The sequence below is a fragment of the Oncorhynchus keta genome, chromosome 19 (assembly GCF_023373465.1).
Source record: "Oncorhynchus keta strain PuntledgeMale-10-30-2019 chromosome 19, Oket_V2, whole genome shotgun sequence".
NCBI classification, from domain to species: domain Eukaryota; kingdom Metazoa; phylum Chordata; class Actinopteri; order Salmoniformes; family Salmonidae; genus Oncorhynchus; species Oncorhynchus keta.
The window spans coordinates 74,400,114-74,421,777 of NC_068439.1; the positions used below are offsets into that span (position 1 = coordinate 74,400,114).

General features: G+C 42.5%; 1 protein-coding gene across 1 annotated transcript in view; it reads right to left on the reverse strand.

Annotated features, from left to right (window-relative positions):
• Window positions 1-20,141, reverse strand: part of lin28b (lin-28 homolog B (C. elegans)) — a 46,047-nt gene extending 25,906 nt beyond the window's left edge. The window contains exons 1-2 of the mRNA XM_052471298.1: window positions 19,902-20,141; window positions 19,050-19,240 (exon numbers count right to left, since the gene is read on the reverse strand). Of these exons, the coding sequence (XP_052327258.1) occupies window positions 19,050-19,240; window positions 19,902-19,911 (201 nt within the window). The 5' untranslated portion in view covers window positions 19,912-20,141. The remainder of the gene's footprint in view (window positions 1-19,049; window positions 19,241-19,901) is intronic.
• Window positions 20,142-21,664: the final 1,523 nt, after the last annotated feature.

The window sequence follows — 21,664 nt, forward strand, 5'->3', positions numbered from 1 at the left end:
AGTTGGGAAGGATGGCTACTATTTGGGTAAGCTTTACTAAGTCATTTACCACAGTGCAAATGTTGCTTGTGTTTATCTATGGTAAACAAGTTCAAAAGACAAAATAGGACTATAAACCATTAAAGTTCATGCATATAAAACTATTTGGTCACCTTATTTGTATGGTCTGGAGTTTCCATCTGTAGAACCTCTACAGATTGTTAGTTTGATCTGTTGATAAGGAAATGCTTGCTAAGGTTACGGTTAGTATTTGGATAAGGGTTAAGGTTAGGGTTAGTAGATAAGATAGTTGGTTGAAATGTTACTGATAGTCAGTAGAGCACCTACAGATGGACTATCCAAATAAAGTGTCACCAATCATTTCATGTTCATGTTTCATGGAGGGTTACTCTAGTCATTGGCGACTCCATTACCCGCAGTATTAGACTTAAAACGAATCATCCAGCGATCATACACTGTTTACCAGGGGGCAGGGCTACCGACGTTAAGGCTAATCTGAAGATGGTGCTGGCTAAAGCTAAAAATGGCGAGTGTAGAGAGTATAGAGATATTGTTATCCACGTCGGCACCAACGATGTTAGGATGAAACAGTCAGAGATCACCAAGCGCAACATAGCTTCTGCGTGCATATCAGCTAGAAAGATGTGTCGGCATCGAAGTAATTGTCTCTGGCCCCCTCCCAGTTAGGGGAGTGATGAGCTCTACAGCAGAGTCTCTGGCCCCCTCCCAGTTAGGGGGGAGTGATGAGCTCTACAGCAGAGTCTCTGGACCCTCCCAGTTAGGGGGAGTGATGAGCTCTACAGCAGAGTCTCTGGCCCCCTCCCAGTTAGGGGGAGTGATGAGCTCTACAGCAGAGTCTCTGGACCCTCCCAGTTAGGGGGAGTGATGAGCTCTACAGCAGAGTCTCTGGCCCCCTCCCAGTTAGGGGGAGTGATGAGCTCTACAGCAGAGTCTCACAACTCAATCGCTGGTTGAAAACTGTTTTCTGCCCCTCCCAAAAGATAGAATTTGTAGATAACTGGCCCTCTTTCTGGGACTCGCCCACAAACAGGACCAAGCCTGACCTGCTGAGGAGTGACGGACTCCATCCTAGCTGGAGGGGTGCTCTCATCTTATCTACCAACATAGACAGGGCTCTAACTCCTCTAGCTCCACAATGAAATAGGGTGCAGGCCAGGCAGCAGGCTGTTACCCAGCCTGCCAGCATAGTGGAGTCTGCCACTAGCAAGTCAGTGTAGTCAGCTCAGCTATCACCATTGAGACCGTGTCTGTGCCTCGACCTAGGTTGGGCAAAACTAAACATGGCGGTGTTCGCCTTAGCAATCTCACTAGGATAAAGACCACCTCCATTCCTGTCATTAATGAAAGAGATCATGATACCTCACATCTCAAAATAGGGCTACTTAATGTTAGATCCCTTACTTCAAAGGCAATTATAGTCAATGAACTAATCACTGATCATAATCTTGATGTGATTGGCCTGACTGAAACATGGCTTAAGCCTGATGCGTTTACTGTTTTAAATGAGGCCTCACCTCCTGGCTGCACTAGTGACCATATCCCCCGTGCATCCCGCGAAGGTGGAGGTGTTGCTAACATTTACGATAGCAAATTTCAATTTACAAAAAGACGTTTTCGTCTTTTGAGCTTCTAGTCATGAAATCTATGCAGCCGACTCAATCACTTTTTATAGCTACTGTTTACAGGCCTCCTGGGCCATATACAGCGTTTCTCACTGAGTTCCCTGAATTCCCATCGGACCTTGTAGTCATAGCAGATAATATTATAATCTTTGGTGACTTTAATATTCACATGGAAAAGTCCACAGACCCACTCCAAAAGGCTTTCGGAGCCATCATCGACTCAGTGGGTTTTGTCCAACATGTCTCTGGACCCACTCACTGTCACAGGCATACGCTGGACCTAGTTTTGTCCCATGGAATAAATGTTGTGGATCTTAATGTTTTTCCTCATAATCCTGGACTATCGGACCACCATTTTATTACGTTTGCAACAAATAATCTGCTCAGACCCCAACCAAGGACCATCAAAAGTCGTGCTATAAATTCACAGACAATACAAAGATTCCTTGATGCCCTTCCAGACTCCCTCTGCCTACCCAAGGACACCAGAGGACAAAAATCAGTTAACCACCTAACTGAGGATCTCGATTTAACCTTGCGCAATACCCTAGATGCAGTTGTACCCCTAAAAACGAAAAACATTTCTCATAAGAAACTAGCTCCCTGGTACACAGAAAATACCCAAGCTCTGAAGCAGGCTTCCAGAAAATTGGAACGGAAATGTAGCCCACACCAAACTGGAAGTCTTCCGACTAGCTTGGAAAGACGGTACCGTGCAGTACCAAAGAGCCCTTACTGCTGCTCGATCATCCTATATTTCTAACTTAATTGAGGAAAATAAGAACAATCCGAAATTCCTTTTTGATACTGTCGCAAAGCTAACTAAAAGCAGCATTCCCCAAGAGAGGAAAGCAAATTACGGACTCCTCTTTAAACCTGTGTATTCCTCCAAACCTCAGTTGTCCTGAGTCTGCACAACTCTGCCAGGACCGAAGATCAAGAGAGACGCTCAAGTGTTTTAGTACTATATCTCTTGACACAATGATGAAAATAATCATGGCCTCTAAACCTTCAAGCTGCATGCTGGACCCTATAATAATAATAATAATAATAATAATAATAATATAATATACCCTATTCCAACTAAACTACTGAAAGAGCTGCTTCCTGTGCTTGGCCATCCTATGTTGAACATAATAAACGGCTCTCTATCCACTGGATGTGTACCAAACTCACTAAAAGTGGCAGTAATAAAGCCTCTCTTGAAAAAGCCAAACCTTGACCCAGAAAATATAAAAAAACTATCGGCCTATATCGAATCTTCCATTCCTCTCAAACATTTTAGAAAAGGCTGTTGCGCAGCAACTCACTGCCTTCCTGAAGACAAACAATGTATACGAAATGCTTCAGTCTGGTTTTAGACCCCATCATAGCACTGAGACGGCACTTGTGAAGGTGATAAATGACATTTTAATGGCATCGGACCGAGGCTCCGCATCTGTCCTCGTGCTCCTAGACCTTAGTGCTGCTTTTGATACCATCGATCACCACATTCTTTTGGAGAGATTGGAAACCCAAATTGGTCTACACGGACATGTTCTGGCCTGGTTTAGATCTTATCTGTCGGAAAGATATCAGTTTGTCTCTGTGAATGGTTTGTCCTCTGACAAATCAACTGTACATTTCGGTGTTCCTCAAGGTTCTGTTGTAGGACCACTATTGTTTTCACTATACATTTTACCTCTTGGGGATGTTATTCAAAAACATAATGTTAACTTTCACTACTATGCGGATGACACACAGCTGTACATTTCAATGAAACATGGTGAAGCCCCAAAATTGCCCTCGCTGGAAGCATGTGTTTCAGACATAAGGAAGTGGATGGCTGCAAACGTTCTACTATTAAACTCGGACAAAACAGAGATGCTTGTTCTAGGTCCCAAGAAACAAAGAGATCTTCTGTTGAATCTGACAATTAATCTTAATGGTTGTACAGTCGTCTCAAATAAAACTGTGAAGGACCTCGGCGTTACTCTGGACCCTGATCTCTCTTTTGAAGAACATATCAAGACCATTTCGATGACAGCTTTTTTCTATCTACGTAATATTGCAAAAATCAGAAACTTTCTGTCCAAAAATGATGCAGAAAAATTAATCCATGCTTTTGTCACTTCTAGGTTAGACTACTGCAATGCTCTACTTTCTGGCTACCCGGATAAAGCACTAAATAAACTTCAGTTAGTGCAAAATACGGCTGCTAGAATCCTGACTAGAACCAAAAAATTTGATCATATTACTCCAGTGCTAGCCTCTCTACACTGGCTTCCTGTCAAAGCAAGGGCTGATTTCAAGGTTTTACTGCTAACCTACAAAGCATTACATGGACTTGCTCCTACCTATCTCTCTGATTTGGTCCTGCCGTACATACCTACACGTACGCTACGGTCACAAGACGCAGGCCTCCTAATTGTCCCTAGAATTTCTAAGCAAACAGCTGGAGGCAGGGCTTTCTCCTATAGAGCTCCATTTGTATGGAACGGTCTGCCAACCCATGTCAGAGACGCAAACTCGGTCTCAACCTTAAAGTCTTTACTGAAGACTCATCTCTTCAGTGGGTCATATGATTGAGTGTAGTCTGGCCCAGGAGTGGGAAGGTGAACGGAAAGGCTCTGGAGCAACGAACCGCCCTTGCTGTCTCTGCCTGGCCAGTTCCCCTCTTTCCACTGGGATTCTCTGCTTCTAACCCTATTACAGGGGCTGAGTCACTGGCTTACTGGGGCTCTCTCATGCCATCCCTGCAGGGGGTGCGTCACCTGAGTGGGTTGATTCACTGTTGTGGTCATCCTGTCTGGGTTGGCGCCCCCCTGGGTTGTGCCGTGGCGGAGATCTTTGTGGGCTATACTCAGCCTTGTCTCAGGATGGTAAGTTGGTGGTTGAAGATATCCCTCTAATGGTGTGGGGGCTGTGCTTTGGCAAAGTGGGTTGGGTTATATCCTTCCTGTTTGGCCCTGTCCGGGGGTGTCCTCGGATGGGGCCACAGTGTCTCCTGACCCCTCCTGTCTCAGCCTCCAGTATTTATGCTGCAGTAGTTTGTGTCGGGGGGCTAGGGTCAGTTTGTTATATCCTTAGTACTTCTCCTGTCCTATTCGGTGTCCTGTGTGAGTCTAAGTGTGCGTTCTCTAATTCTCTCCTTCTTTCTTTCTCTCTCTCGGAGGACCTGAGCCCTAGGACCATGCCCCAGGACTACCTGACATGATGGCTCCTTGCTGTCCCCAGTCCACCTGGCCATGCTGCTGCTCCAGTTTCAACTGACCTGAGCCCTAGGACCATGCCCCAGGACTACCTGACATGATGACTCCTTGCTGTCCCCAGTCCACCTGGCCATGCTGCTGCTCCAGTTTCAACTGTTCTGCCTTACTATTATTTGACCATGCTGGTCATTTATGAACATTTGAACATCTTGGCCATGTTCTGTTATAATCTCCACCCGGCACAGCCAGAAGAGGACTGGCCACCCCACATAGCCTGGTTCCTCTCTAGGTTTCTTCCTAGGTTTTGGCCTTTCTAGGGAGTTTTTCCTAGCCACCGTGCTTCTACACCTGCATTGCTTGCTTTTTGGGGTTTTAGGCTGGGTTTCTGTACAGCACTTTGAGATATCAGCTGATGTACGAAGGGCTATATAAATAAAATGTGATTGATTGATTAAGGTTAGGGTTAGTAGATAGTTGGTTGAAATGTTACTGATAGTCAGTAGAGCACCTACAGATGGACTATCCAAATAAAGTGTCACCAATCGTTTCATGTTTCATGACAATATAATACATCTATCTGGTCTTATGTATTGCTTTATTTTGTATTAATCTTTGATATAAATATTATTAGTTAAATATTATCTCTGGAAACCAATAGGAAAGACAGAAATAATAGCTGCACTAAAGTTATTACAGTTTATTTCTTCAAAGATGACATAAGGAATTTCTTTATGAATTAACTCGTTTTTGGAATAGATTTATACGTGTATATTTGCTATAATACATGTAATATTTCAAGCAAAATGTTGCTTAGAATTATGAACACAATAAAGCTATTATAGAAGCTTGAATATCTTTATAATGGTGTTTTTATAATCTCACATACTGAAGCTTTCTAAATGGAAAATGTGATATCTACTGACTAATCAACGTTCATTCATTATCTACTAATGATTTTAATACATGAAAATCTGTCATTATTATGCCACTAGTAACAGTTACTATCTGTCCTAGATTATATTTAGACCCTTATTCTGATGATATCTGACAATTATTTAAAATCACTACAGTAATATAAATTTAAATGTATTGCTTGAAATAAAAAAGACAGCAATTTCCCTCAACCAATGAAATTGTACAAGTGGGAGGGGCAAAAAGGCAGTCCAAAGATCCAAGTAAATGATATACTTCAAATCTCTAAACCCCTCATTTATTTCAATAGATTTTATTATTTCTAATACACAGAGTTTCCTAAATATATTCACTTTTTCTTTAAATATCTAAAATACCAGTTTGCATCATTTCTAACACTAATTGTTTTCACATAACATAGAAACAAATCCTTCTGTTATACACAGACACATCTTGGGATAACCCATTGGAATCAAGCAATGTAAAACTGTATGGTTAATTAAAATACAACACCTGTGTCTCTAAAATTACAATGTCACATTTTACTTAAAGTACTGTAAACTACAAAATATATCTAATCCTACCAATTAATTCAAGGTGGTCAAATCAGCACCATAGTTCAGAGATTTCACTATGCATGAATATTACTATATATATTATTTTGTCATTTTGGTAAGGACAAATCTGTGTGCTTCTTGACAATAAAGACGTGAACATCATCACTAAAAGACATCACCAACACTACTAACCAAATTACTAAAAGCACTACAAACTCTTTATAAAGAATATTGGTGAAAAACTCCATAACTACGAAAGACAGGGGAATCGACACATTCATCATTTAAACACCCCGTGGTTTCACGAAGGGTGAAAAAGACTCCTCAATCATACATGAATTCACACAATGTATTAATTCGTTCATTTATCCCTTCGTTCACTCAAATCTTTCCCTGTCTCCTGCTAGCAAGCAGTAGGTGATTAGCTTAGCTCACTCCAGCTAGCTGAAAGTAGGAGACCGTTCTGGATGTTTTGGATATGCTGTGAGGAAAAGGAAAGGATTAGGGATAGAATGAGAGAGACAGCAAGGATTCTACACCTCTATTCAACAGGGCATACACTCACGACAAAACAAGGGATGAGGGGAAAGAAAAGGACAGAGAATGGAAGAAAAAGGGTGATGTCATGGTGAACTGAATTAATATACATACAAGTTGCTAATGACAACCAAGGTGGGTATTATATGTTCGTTTCAGCTGTAGTGGGTCACTTCAGGAGATGATTATACATTTTGGTACAAATCACAACAGCATTAAAACAAACTAAAACCACAACTTCAAATAGCTAATAAATTAGTTCAATCCCAGCGACTTTATGATGGATATATTATTATAAATTCAAAAATGTTACAGCCATTTTAAAAATAAAAATTCAGCAGAACTGCTTCTCTCTTTCTTTCAGGCATAATTATGACTAGTCATTGATTCTCTGGCTCAGCCAATCAATGAGAGCCTTCCTCATCTGCGCCAGTCATCATTTTACGAAAGCAGCATGTGTTTCCGGGTCAAAGTTCAGTGGTCCCCGCATCCCCACCCCCTGAGCCTTCATAACACTGGTCCAGTGATTGTCAGTTAGGAAAGCACACAAGTCCTTTTGTCCACTAGAAATATGTCAACTCACATTTCCTAGATACTTTAATGAATATCTAGTATCTAGGAAATTATAGTAAAGATATACAATTGGCTTTTTATATAACCACAGTATCTCGTGTGTAAAATAATGTGTCAGTAATTACAAATTGCCGCAGGACTTTATTCAAGCTACTCGACTAGGAACTAAATCAGATGAATGAAATTGAGTTATTCCCTAATAAAATAAATTCCGGACAAAGGAATGCATATTATGCCAGATGTGCGTTTGTGTGTGCTTGCATGTACGTACGTGCATATATATGTGTGTGTGTGTCTATGTGTGTGTGTTTGCATGCACGTACGTGCACATATGTGTGTGTGTTTGTGTGTCTGTGTGCGTAAACCTGAAGAATCAGAACCTGCAACCAGAGTGCCCTCCTCTCAGGTGACCTGGCGGGTGTCCTGCCTGGTTTCAGTTTACACACAGAGGTCAAGAGAGGGCATGGTCAGAGGAGAAAAAGAGAGAGAACAAAATGGAGGAGTGGCCTGGAGCAGGGTGGGGGTGTGCTGTACGAGAGGGAGAAGGGGAGGCGAGAGAGAAATGCCTCTAGCACATTCTGTTCAGCTCCAATGGAGGAGCAACTCCTGATCAGGCCTGGGGGGGACCAGGAATGACAAGGAACAAAACCTCCATTTGATCAGGAGCCTTGCAGGTCAGTGCATAACCCCCCTCCCCCCAGGAAGAGGACCCACTGACAGGGAAGAGGCAGGGAACACACCAACCCCCACACACCTCCAAAACTGCCTGCCCATTCTGAGTTACCCATGTGCTATGTCCATTTCCACAGACAAATAATAAGGATTTGGACCGAGTGTGTGTGTGTGTTCTGTTTCAGAGTGGTGTTTGTGTGTTCATCTATTTTTCAATGTTAATTTACAAGGAATGCGGAGAAGACATTGTCTTTCACAGCAACCTGAGAGGAGAAAACGATTATGTACTTATTATGCTCATAAGACTACCTCCAGAATGTGTGTGTACATGCGTAGCGTGCATGCGAATGTGTGCAAACTGCGAAGGAAGCAAATAATAAACCCAGCGCCCTGGATGAAAATAGCCTAAACATCGTCATCACCAGTCGCGGTAATCGATGCAGGAAGAGGAACGAGAAAGGAGCTGTGTGAGGGCTAATTATGGGATGGAGCTGCTGGTCGGAGTGAAGTAGCCTCTTGGAAGCAGTGTGTGTGTGTGTGTGTGTGTGTGTGTGTGTGTGTGTGTGTGTGACGACCATGTGGTGCGGTGCCATTAAGTATCTTTTTACACACAGGAAGTGCTAAGTGGACAAAGCTGGCCCCGATTGTCACAGATGGACGTGACCCAACAGGATGCATATAAAATAAAATAAACATCAAAAGACGAAACCTCACCGCGCTAACATCCCTCGCCCTCCTCCGCACGTTTTCATTACAGCCACTAACCCCTGACCTCTACCCAACACCCCCCTAACCTCTACCCAAACCCCCATCAAACATTTAAGAGTATTCCCATTTCCCCCCTGGCCCAAATTAACAACATGCTAACCGCTAGCGCACACTGATTATGGAGCGGACCATATTTGATCAGAGGGAGGGGGGGGGGGTTGGGGAAGAAGTAGATCATTCTGCTATGGGTTTATCAGGACAGAAGGAGGACGGGAAAGAACCAAGGTGAGGTGGCTGGGGAGAAGAAATGAACCAAGGTGAGGTGGCTGGGGAGAAGAAAAGAACCAAGGTGAGGTGGCTGGGGAGAAGAAAAGAACCAAGGTGAGGTGGCTGGGGAGAAGAAAAGAACCACGGTGAGGTGGCTGGGGAGAAGAAATGAACCAAGGTGAGGTGGCTGGGGTCTTAGGTCAGTTAGGATAATAGTAGAGAGAGTGATTTATTGCAGCTTTTATTTCTTTCATCACATTCCCAGTGGTCAGAAGTTGACATACACTCAATTAGCATTTGGTAGCATTGCATTACAAATTGTTTAACTTGGGTCAAGCGTTTCAGGTAGCCTTCCACACGCTTCCCACAATAAATTGGGTGAATTTTGGCCCATTTCTCTTGACAGAGCTGATGTAACTGAGTCAGGTTTGTAGGCCTCCTTTCTCACACACGCCTTTTCAGTTCTGCCAACACATTTTCTATACGATTGAGGTCAGGGCTTTGTAATGGCCACTCCAATATCTTGACTTTGTTGTCCTTAAGCCATTTTGCCACAACTTTGGAAGTATGCTTGGGGTAATTGTCCATTCGGAAGAACCATTTGCGACCAAGATTTAACTTCCTGACTGAAGTCTTGAGATTTTGCTTCAATATATCCACATAATTTTCCTCCCTCATGATGCCATCTATTTTGTGAAATACACCAGTTCCCCCTGCAGCAAAACACCCCCAGAACATGATGCTGCCACCCCGGTGCTTCACGGTTGGGACGGTGTTCTTCGGATTGCACGCTTCCCCCTTTTTCCTCCAAACATAACGATGGTCATCACGGACAAACATTACTAGTTTTGTTTCATCAGACCAGAGGACGTTTCTCCAAAAAGTACGATATGTGTCCCCGTGTGCAGTTGCAAACTGTAGTCTGGCTTTTTTTATGGCGGTTTTGGAGCAGTGGCTTCTTCCTTGCTGAGCGGCCTTTCAGGTTATGTTGATATAGGACTCGTTTTACTGTGGATATAGATACTTTTGTACCCGTTTCCTCCAGCATCTTCACACGGTCCTTTGCTGTTGTTCTGGGATTCATTTGTACTTTTTGCACCAAAGTACGTTCATCTCTAGGAGACAGAATGTGGCTGCGTGGTCCCATGGTGTTAATAATTGCATACTATTATTTGTGCAGATGAACGTGGTATCTTCAGGCATTTGGAAATTGCTCCCAAGGATGAACCAGACTTGTGGAGGTCTACAATTTTTTTCCCTGAGGTCTTGGCTGATTTTCTTTTGATTTTCCTGTGATTTCAAGCAAAGAGGCACTGAGTTTGAAGGTAGGCCTTGAAATATATCCACCGTTACACCTCCAATTGACTCAAATAATGTCAATTAGCCTATTAGAAGCTTCTAAAGCCATGACATAATTTCTGGAATTTCCCAGGCTGTTTAAAAGGCACAGTCAATTTAGTGTATGGAAACTTCTGACCCACTGGAATTGTGATACTGTGAATAAGTTAAATAATCCATCTGTAAACAATTGTTGGAAAAATGTTGTCATGCAAAAAGATGTCCTAACCGACTTGCCAAAACTATAGTTTGTTAACAAGAAATTTGTGGAGTGGTTGAAAAACTAGTTTTAATGACTCCAACCTAAGTGTATGTAAACTTCCGACTTCAACTGTATACGTTTTTAAACACTAAAAGGTTGCTTTTTGACTGGTGATTGAGCCGGTTACATCATGACTGGTTGACAGCGTTAACAATAACAACTTCAGGTCCATGCAGCACACACACATATCGATATTGATTATGATAAAAGAAAGCAGTAAAGACATTCAGATATTTCTTCAAATACCACTAGGAAAAGGAAATCAAATGACTGTTAGGACGTCTACAGGTAGCATGCTATCACAACTTTCATTTGGTTTCATTGACAATACTTTGTCTTCATAAAACAAAGTTAAATACCATCGGTGGATGGATCAATGTCCACGATTAAAAACTTGGAAATAACCCGAATTAAACCTACTGCTGAATTCATTCAATCTGAGCACATAAAACAAACTTTAGACAGCGACTGGATTTGTATGACAAGAGATGGTTTAGGAAACAAGTTGCCTATTATCAAATCAAAGTTCAGAACTATTGAAAAATGACTGGCTTGACCTTTTTACACACAATTATAAAAGCTGTGGTTTCCCTTTCTGTTTAATATTCCTCATTGATCATCTTTAGCTCTTTGGTATATCATTTATTTTCTGTTTCTAAAAAAATAAAACCCACCAGATGGGTTGAGATCATAATCATAAAGGCTTGTGGTCAGTGCTAGCTAAATGCAAGGTGAATGCTGGCTAAATGCTAGCTTTGGTTGCATTAAAACAGCATTTAGTACTCAGGTTCAGCAATAAGTAAATTTATGACCAAAACTAATTATCAATGTAAGCCCTGTAAACAAACTATATAAAAGCATTGAGAAAAAGTATACTGTGGCTACTTGCTAACTAAGCTGGGAAATGGAATGGTCTTAACAGTTTGTTGCTCCATTTTCTTTCCATAACTTCAAGGGAAATGCAACTTGACAATGACAAAATAACCAAACCAAGAACTCTAATCTGTTAAAGAGCATTTGATCCAGGGTCTTAGATCATTGAGAACAAAATATAATTTTCATGTGTCCAAATACACATATACAAAAAATATTATCCTGAAGTAAAAAAAATAAAGTAAACATTATTACATTGAAATTCAAAATTTCCCTTTTATACAATTTCACAGAAACATAGCTACATAAAATACACATTCAAATCCACCAAGCTTCTTCAGAAGCAATGCCAAAACCAAACCATCATTGGAGCATCTCTGTGTTCTAGACAATACAAACACAGATCCCCTACTAAAAAATGGAATCTGTCTGTTCTTCAACTTTCCTGTTTGTCATGTCAATAGAAAATCATTTTTACCACCATTTCTAATCTAACTCCCACAATCCATCCTTCCAATTACCAATCACATTCCCCATATATGGACGACCCCTCAAGAGGAAGTCACATGACCTCCCTGCTTTCTTCTTCTGCATTTTTTTGAAGTATTGAAGTAAAGAGGGGGGAGGTGAGAAGGAGGATGGTGTGTGGCTGTGGCACTAGAGACAAAGCCTGATACTGGCTATCTAGAGGCAGGGACTGGGGAGGGGTGGCAGGGACTGGGGAGAGGTGGGGCTTGAATGCCAAACGGTGACATGGGTCAGAGGTTAATCTCACTAGGGGCCCATTTTAACCTCTGCTATGCCACAAACACACACACACACACAACCAAAAATCTCCAAGTGCTCAACTATTATTACGTAGTAGAACAGACAGCAACAGCAGAAAAGGCAACAACTAACCAAAAAACCACACATGCACTCGTGAAAAAACACAATCTTGGAGGTTTCCGATGGAGGAAGGGCCAGTACAGCAGCACACCATGCTCAATGTTTTTAGACTTGATCCCCAGCAGAGGGAGAACAGCAGATCAGGCCCCTTCCCTTTTTTGTCTTTAAACAAATTCCTCTTTTAAAAAGAATGCCTGAGGATGGAACAACCCCCACACGAGAACACACACACACACACACACACACACACACATGCCTGACTTGAAATCAGTTTTATGACATAGTTGCTACGAAGGGTTGGAACGCTGACACGCACACACACACACACAAGTAGCGTTTCAGTAAGGTCCGGAACTAGGCTATTATTTTTTTTAAGTTGAAGCTCATTTACTGCATTTCTATACAATTAAAACACTTTAAAATGCTAATTTTGGAGAACAGCAAAAACAAGCCAAAATGACCCCAGCCATTATCACCTTGGCTGCTGTAGGTTCATTCACCTCAGTCCATCTACAAACACAGAGCCTATTAGCTGTGCAAGTGTCATGTTATACCCCTGAAAGGGGGGAAATATGAGAAATGTGTAGCATCAGCGACTGTTCAATCAGTTGTAATGATGAATTGGATCAAATCATCAACTCTGTAAATAGATCTCTTTTATCGGATGACAATGTTCACACTTGTATTTCTAGGCATTACTAATCAAGCGCCGCACAGACAGACATCAAAAGGAGCACACAGATGATCGTATAATCACATTCACATGAATTATTTCAATCTTATTTACGATTCTATATTAATATCAGCAATGTAGTTTTACAAGCATTTCGCTACACCCATAATAACATATGCTAAACACGTGTATGTGACCAATAAAACTGTGATTTGATTTGTCGTGATAAAAGGTGGGTGAAGAGTAAACAAATTCCAGGGGACAATCGAGATCAAATGACAGACCATGTGAAAATCTCATATTGAAACAGATGCTTGATAAAAACTAGTACAAATTCTCTTAGGGGACCCCGAGTTTGGGAACTAGTGTATTAACCTCTCTCTCCTCTGCATGCATTGCAGCCTGCCTCAGCCTCACCACTGAGCGCCACATCACCGTCTGTCTCAGTAGCCTACTCTGTGTAAAGCAAAGTTATGAGAACTTAGTCCCCCCAAAAAATGTGCTCCTGCTGAGGTAGGCTCCATTTAACATTAGCTTCTTACTTCTGGTTGGCTAAGTAACACTAGTCAGATCGCTTCAACGTTACTACATTAGAAGTCCTGCACTTGCTTTTTTATTGAGGGAATATACAGTAGCGGTCAAAAGTTTGGACACCTACTCATTCCGGGGTTTTCTTCATTTTTAATATTTTCTACTTTGAATAATAATGAAGAAAGTAAAAAAGTATGAAATAACACATATGGAATCATGTGATGATGAAAAAGTGTTAAAAATCAAACAATATTTTATATTTAAAACTCTTCAAAGTAGCCACCCTTTGCACACTCTTGGCATTCTCTCAACCAGCTTCATGAGGTAGTCATCTGGAATGCATTTCAATTAACAGGTGTGCCTTGTTAAAACTTCATTTGTGGAATTGCTTTCCTTCTTAATGCATTTGAGCCAATCGGTTGTATTGTGACAAGGTAGGGGTGGTATGCAGAAGATAGCCCTATTTGGTAAAAGACCAAGTCCATAAAATGGCAATAACGGCTCAAATAAGCAACGAGAAATGACAGTCCATCATTACTTTAAGACATGAAGGTCAGTCAATCCGGAAAATGTCAAAAGTTTCTTCAAGAGCAGTTGCAAACACCATCAAGAGCTGTGGTGAAACTGGCTCACGAGGACTGCCACAGGAAAGGAGGACCCAGATGTACCTCTGCTGCAGAGGTTCATTAGAGTTACCAGCCTCAGAAATTGCAACTCAAATAAATGCTTCTGAGTTCAAGTAACAAACACATCAACTGCTAAAAGGAGACTGAATGAGTCCGGTCTTCCTGGTCAAATTGCTGCAAAGAAACCACTACTAAAGGACACCAATAAGAAGAAGACTTGCTTGGGCCAAAAAAAACACAGGCAATGGACATTAAACCGGTGGAAATCTGTCCATTGGTCTGAGGAGTCCAAATTTTAGATTTTTTGTTCCAATCAGCAAGTCATTGTGAGATGCAGAGTAGGTAAATGGATGATCTCTGCATGTGTGGTTCCCGCTATGAAGCATGGAGGAGGTGGTGTGATGGTGCTTTGCTGGTGACACTGTCAGTGATTTATTTAGAATTTAAGGCACACTTAACCAGCATGGCTACCACAGCATTCTGCAGCATTACACCTTCCCATCTGGTTTGCGATTAGTGGGACAATCATTTGTTTTTCAACAGGACAATGACCCAACACACCTTCAGGTGGTTACTTTGAAGAATCTTGTTTGGTTACTACATGATTCCATATGCGTCATTTCATAGTTTTGATGCTTTCACTATTATTCCACAATGTAAAAATAGGAAAAATAAAGAAAAACCCTGGAATGAGTAGGTGTCCAAACTTCTGAATGGTACCGAATATGGGTCAATTTAGCAATGAGGATTTGTCATCCGAAATGGTTACGATAAATTAGGCATTGTTGCAATCTATATTGAACAAAAATAAATGCAACATGCAATAATTTCATCGATTTGACTGAGTTAGTTCATATGAGGAAATCAGTCAATTGAAATAAATTCATTAGGCCCTAATCTATGGTTTTCACATGACTGGGAATACAGATATGCATCTGTTGGGAACAGACAGATTTTTTTTTTTTTAAACTGGGACTCAGGACTTCGTCACGGTGTTTTCATGCATTCAAATTAACATCGCTAAAATGCAATTGTGTTTGTTATCCGTAGCTTATGCCTGCCCATACCATAACCCTACAATGGAGCGCTCTGTTCACATTAACATCAGCAAACCGCTCACCCACACAAGGCCATACACGTGGTCTGAGGCTGGTTGGAAGTACTGCCAAATTCTCTTAAATGATGTTGGAGCCGGTTTATGGTAGAGAAATTATCTTAAATTCTCTGGCAACCGCTCTGGTGGACATTCCTGCAAAACTTGAGACATCCGTGGCATTATGTTGTGTGACAAAACTGCACATTTTAGAGTGGTCTTTTATTGGTGCACCTGTGTAATGATCAAGCTGTTTAATCCGCTTCTTGATATGCCACACCTGTCAAGTGGATGGATTATCTTGGAAAAGGAGAAATGCTCACTAACAGGGATGTTAACACATTTTTGCACAAAATTTGAGAGAAATAAGTTGTGCACATGCTAAATTTCTGGGATCTTTTATTTCAGCTCATGAAACATAGGTTCAACACTTTACATCTTGCTTTTATATATTTGTTCAGTGTATATAGGTAAATGCGCACATATTTTTTCCAGTAAGGGCCTCGTGTTCGAAAAATAAAACATTATTAGAGTACTCAACAACAACAAAAATCACGAGTCATCAAACAGTCTAAATGTGTCAAATGCCCATCCCCAACCAGTTGGGGAACTCATTCTCCAAGAGTCGGTTTTTGTTTGTTTGGGGGATGTCTGTAAACACGGCAAGAGTTGCGACATGAGATAATCTTCATCAGCTAAACACTTATGTATCCAACACAAGCACATAAAGGTCATAATTCATAAAGGTCAGGTAAACTGACAGATTATCTCATAGAACAAAACATTTAAGATCTCCTAAACCTGTGTTAACCTCAGACCTTATTTTCAGCATTTATCCCAAAAGCCCATTCTTACCCCCATAAGAATGGCCAACGAACCAGAGGTGTACTACAAAGCAGGATCAATGAGTTAGCAAGATACCTTTGATAAGCAAACAGAAATAACTACAGATTTTCTGGTTCATTAAAAACAGTAAACCTGGATTTTTGTTTGTCAAATCAGTTAGATGATGCCCATTTCAAGCTTAGTTTTCTGCAATATAAGAAGTTAGAACAGAATATGTATGCAGGTTCGCTGGTTTACTCCTTGATCCTGTAGCATCCCTTCTGAAGTAGAGAAAGCGGACTCATTTCCATTTCTTTTTACTAAAAGCTGCATCTATAAAATAGGAAATGTAAATAACACACACTGCATACAGAAGGCTGTGTAGGTGTGTGCCGTTCATTGATAGAGTAGTAGCTGATGAAGAATTACACATGCACACACAGAGGAAGTGATTGGACAGGAACCCCGATGCCTGGGCCCCCCCAGGAAGATCTCTCCAAGGTCGACATGGAAGCAGCTCATTATTTCTGTCTCCCTCTCTCACCAACTCTTTCTCTCTCTTCTCTCCCCCCTCCCAACTCCCTCTATCCCCCACAACCCCCCCGAAACTTCCTCTCCTCCACTCCATCCCTCCCCCCCCACCACCCCAACTCCCTCTCCCCCCCCAACACCCTCTCTCCCCTCAACTCCCTCCCCCTATCCCCCAAACTCCCCCTCTTTTTCCACCCCAATACCCTCTCTCCCTTTCTCAACTCCCTCCCTCTATCCCCCACAACCCCCCTCAACTCCCTCCCTCTATCCCCCACAACTCCCTCTCTCTCCCCCTCAACACCCTCCATCCCCCCAACTCCTTCTCTCCTTTCCCTCCCAAACACCCTCAACTCTCCCCTTCTCAACTCCCTCCCTCAACTTCCTCCCCGCCAACTCCCTCCCTCTTTCCCCCACAACTCCCTCCATCCCCCACAACTCCCTCTCAACCCCCCCCCCCACCCAACTCCCCTGCCCACAACTCTGCCCCCTCTCTCTCCCCACAACTCCCCAACTACTCCCTCTCTCAACTCTCCCCTCCAGCCCCCCAACTCTCTCCTCAACTCTCCCCCAACCCCACCCTCTCAACTCTCCCCTCCAACCCCCCCCCAGGTCAACTGTAAGCGCTGTTATTGTGAAGTGGAAACGTCTAGGAGCAACATCAGCTCAGCCACGAGGTGGTAGGCCACACAAGCTCACAGAATGGAACAGCCTTGTGCTGAAGTGCATTGAGCTTAAAAATCGTCTGTCCTCGGTTGCAACACTCACTACCGAGTTCCAAACTGCCTCTGGAAGCAACGTCAGCACAAGAACTGCTCGTCTGGAGCTTCATGAAATGGGTTTCCATGGCCGAGCAGCTGCACACAAGCATAAGATCACCATACACAATGCCAAGCATCAGCTGGAGTGGTGTAAAACTCGCTGCCATTGTTCTCATGACCAGTGGAAACACGTTCTCTGGAATGATGAATCATGCTTCTGTAACCGATGTGAAATGGCTAGCTAGTTAGTGGTGGTGCGCGCTAATAGCGTTTCAATCGGTGACGTCACTCGCTAGTTGATGTGTGCGGAGGGTCCCTGGTTCGAGCCCAGATAGGGGTGAGGGGGTGAGGGGACGGACTAAAGTCTAAAGACTAAAGTTAAACTGCTACACTTCACCATCTGACAGTCCGACAGACAAATCTGGGTTTGGCGGATGCCAGGAGAACGCTACCTGCCCCAATGTATAGTGCCAACTGTAAAGTTTGGTGAAGGAGGAATAATGGTCTGGGGCAGTTTTTCATGGTTTGGGCTAGATCCCTACAGCATACAACTACGTTCTAGATGATTCTGTGCTTCCAATTTTGTGGCAACAGGTTGGGGGAAGGCCCTTTCCCGTTTCAGCTTGACAATGCCCCCGTGCACAAAGCGAGATCCATACAGAAATGTTTTTTCAAGATTGGTGTGGAAGAACTTGACTGGCCTGCACCAAGCTCTGACCTCAACCCCTTCCCTCTGGGATGAATTGGAACACCGACTGCGAGCCAGGCCTAATCGCCCAACATCAGAGCCCAAACTCACTAATGCTCGTGGCTGAATGAAAGCAAATCCCTGCAGCAATGTTGTAACATCTAATGGAAAGCCTTCCCAGAAGAGTGGAGGCTGTTATAACAGCAAGGGGGGGAACAAACTCCATACTAATGCCCATGATTTTGGAACGAGATGTTTGACAAGCAGGTATCCACATACACTACCAAAAGTATCTTTCAAAGAAACAGTTGTACGAACACGTGATCAACTGAGTGTTTAACTGTTAGTCTTTTTGCATGGTTTCCAATATGGTGGGCCATCAACCATATTCTCCCTGTCAATGAGGCGATTCAAAAAACTACAAACTGTGTCATACAAGCGTTCTACTGTGCAGTTCAAGGGAGAGTGAGGGTTCGGAGAGGGATAGTGCCACTAAGGAAACACCACAGCATGTTGTTGTGTGCCCTGTAACCTACATGGTCGGGAAACAACATGATGATACAAAAGAACACATTTGGACAAATGGTTCATTAAAAGATAAGCTACACATGTTGCAACCAACACTCTGGCCTACAAAAAAAAAGTGACTTTCGCAATAACACGTGATGTTATTGCCAAGCAAGGACAAAGGTTAATACAACTATACAATTGAGTCATTTCTCATTTAGAAATAATTGGCCTAGACTGCTTGATCAAGCTTACTGACTCCTTGCTTTCCATCAACAGGGTGGAGTAGACTACAGCGTACAGGGTAAAGGACTGCACCAAAGAGGGAGATAGATGCCCAATGCCCATAGCAGCACAATGTCAACCTACACGGGTTCTCTCGTTCGGGGAACTTACTTGGTGAACAAATACGTCCAGAGGGGGATCTACGGGGCTCCCCTCGCTGCTGGTCATTGATATAAATCCGAACCCCATTCGAACATTAAACCACTTGCAGTGGCCTGTTCCTGACAGAAGCTGGGGCCGAATTCGCTCTTCTTGCTCCGTCGACTTGGCTTCGTCTTCTCCGCCACCTTTACCCGCCCCTCCTAAAAGGCATATGAAAGTAGTAAGCTACAGTAGGCTGTGTATTGATAGACGAGTGTGGATGTGGCATATGTATTTAACCTATAGCCGTGCCTGCGCAGTTATTAGGCCTAGTAGTAACCTTTACACAACTTTTATGGAGCCCAGTTGGTTGGAAATCTCCATAGCCTAAGCGATGGGGAATCCCCGCCACTTGACGATGTGATGTTCATCTTTGCTATAATTCGTCTCCACGTAAGGATTTTAGCGCATGGTAGAATGATTTGAACATCACGCAAATCGGTGTAAAACAGGATACTTATGGGGCTTCTAACTATATGCGATTGATTTGGTCGATTCCTCCTTGCACGTGCATGCTCACTGATGTAACTTCTGGAGCATATTTACTTACATCTACCACTGTTAATAACCAGCATTGTATGGAACTCCAAGGGCAGGTGTACACACATGGTTCACCATGCAAGCCCATGTTGGGCACAATACGCTCTTTATCTTTGACAAACAGCTCCAACAAGACCCCAATATGTATTTTCACATGGCAATAATCGTGGGCGGTAGGCTACATAACACGTTATATGTAACAATAGCCCGTCGCAGCCCCCCTCTATACCAAAAAGTAAGGACCATTTTTTTTTTTTTTTTTACAAATAATTGGAGAATAACCTTCGGCCATGTTTCCCCGCGGACCTTCTGTTCGAAAGTTCCAATCGAAAAGCTTCCTCTGCGAAAACGGGTTATGATAGTCACCATTAATCCGACATCCTCAATTCCAGCGGTCACAAATTTAGCTCGCATGGTACAGCGTGCTTTCCCTCTTTTGATATTTTGTCATGTCTCTCTCCTTCAATCCTTTCCTCGTTCACTCCACTTCGAGCGCTTGCTCTCTCTCTCATTCGCTCGCTTACTGGCTGTGCCTCTGCCAGTACTAGACACGTGACTTTGTCAATTACATGCTTTCTTGCTACTAATTTTACCACTGATCTAGGGACGGTAGAGCAGCGAAGAAAACTGACTCGGAACCGATTAGGTCCAAGTGGTCAGCCGTGTCCTCACAATAACACACCTTTATTAAATAAGGATGCGTTATCTTGCTTCAAATGTAACAACTTCGGCCAAGAGTTGTGTGAAAGGCAGGTAGCCTTCTGCCTAACGATCAGCCTGGTTTTCGCCTGCTTCATACAATTTTTAATAGCCAAATCGGTTTCTAAAATGCAATAACTGACATTTGAATAACAGCAGCGAATTCACTAAATTGGAACTATAAAGACTGTGAAACAACTAATGAATGCAAACAAACATTTGGTGTAGTAAATATTAAACCTGTTGTTCTGCTTATTTTATACACTAGTACTACATTTTATTTTCTACGTTCCTAAGCCCTTACGATTCACTGAGATACATGTGGTAAAATAGACCTATAGAAAATCGCTTTGAGATTGAATTGAGGCGTTTATTTGAATTGATAGATTACCTTCGTTTGCTGGACACATATTTTGCTACATTTACCAAGGTGGAAAATTAATTCGTTCAACATATCGTTAATTAATACAGATTATAGTCACAAAAAAAATGTTTTACTTTATTTAACTAGGCAAGTCAGTTCTAGCCGTTGAGTATTAAAATAAACTAGAATATTACATATGCATTTTAGACTATTTATTTAGGTTGAGTGCTTGTTCACATGGCCAACCCCCTGTTCCTCCTCTTGCGTAAGCTACTATGCTCCAATGGGGTAAACCAGGACAATGTCAGGCCTTTGGAATGAGATTGAGTAGTAGAACGCAAACACCGAACAAGCGGAGGCCTTCAATTGAATATCTAGAATACAAAAGAAATGGAAGATACATTTAGAGTCATGTAAATGCAGGTAGCCTAGCGGGGCCATTAAGAGCATTGGGCCAGTAACCGAAAGGTCGCTCGATAAAATCCACAAACCGAGTAGGTGAAAAATCTGTTTATGTGCCCTTGAGCAAGGCACTTAAACCTAATTGTTCCTATAAGTCGCTTTTGATAAGAGCTTCTGCTAAATAACTCAAATGTAAATATGATATTTGTTTAATTTGGAGTAGTAACCTATCAATATGGTTAATACACTGTAAATATTTCCATTGATAAAAATGAAGGGGCGGGTAGCATTTGTGAAAGGGGGAAAACGCGTTGGGAAGGAATGAATCAACAACAACCCATCCCCACCCACCCAACAGCATAGCAACCCTAAAGAGCCCACCCTCCGGAATTCATGAGTTTACCCCTACCCCCACCCAGACCCAGACCGTCCCCGCCCAACCCCCGCGCAAATTCTGTTTTTGAAAATCTGGTGAGGAGTCCTCCACAGTGGCAACATAAATTATGGCTTGCGTCACAGGGTCGGCCACTTGTGTCGGATGTTATCGACTCACTCACATCCCGAGTATGGCTTTTTCTGA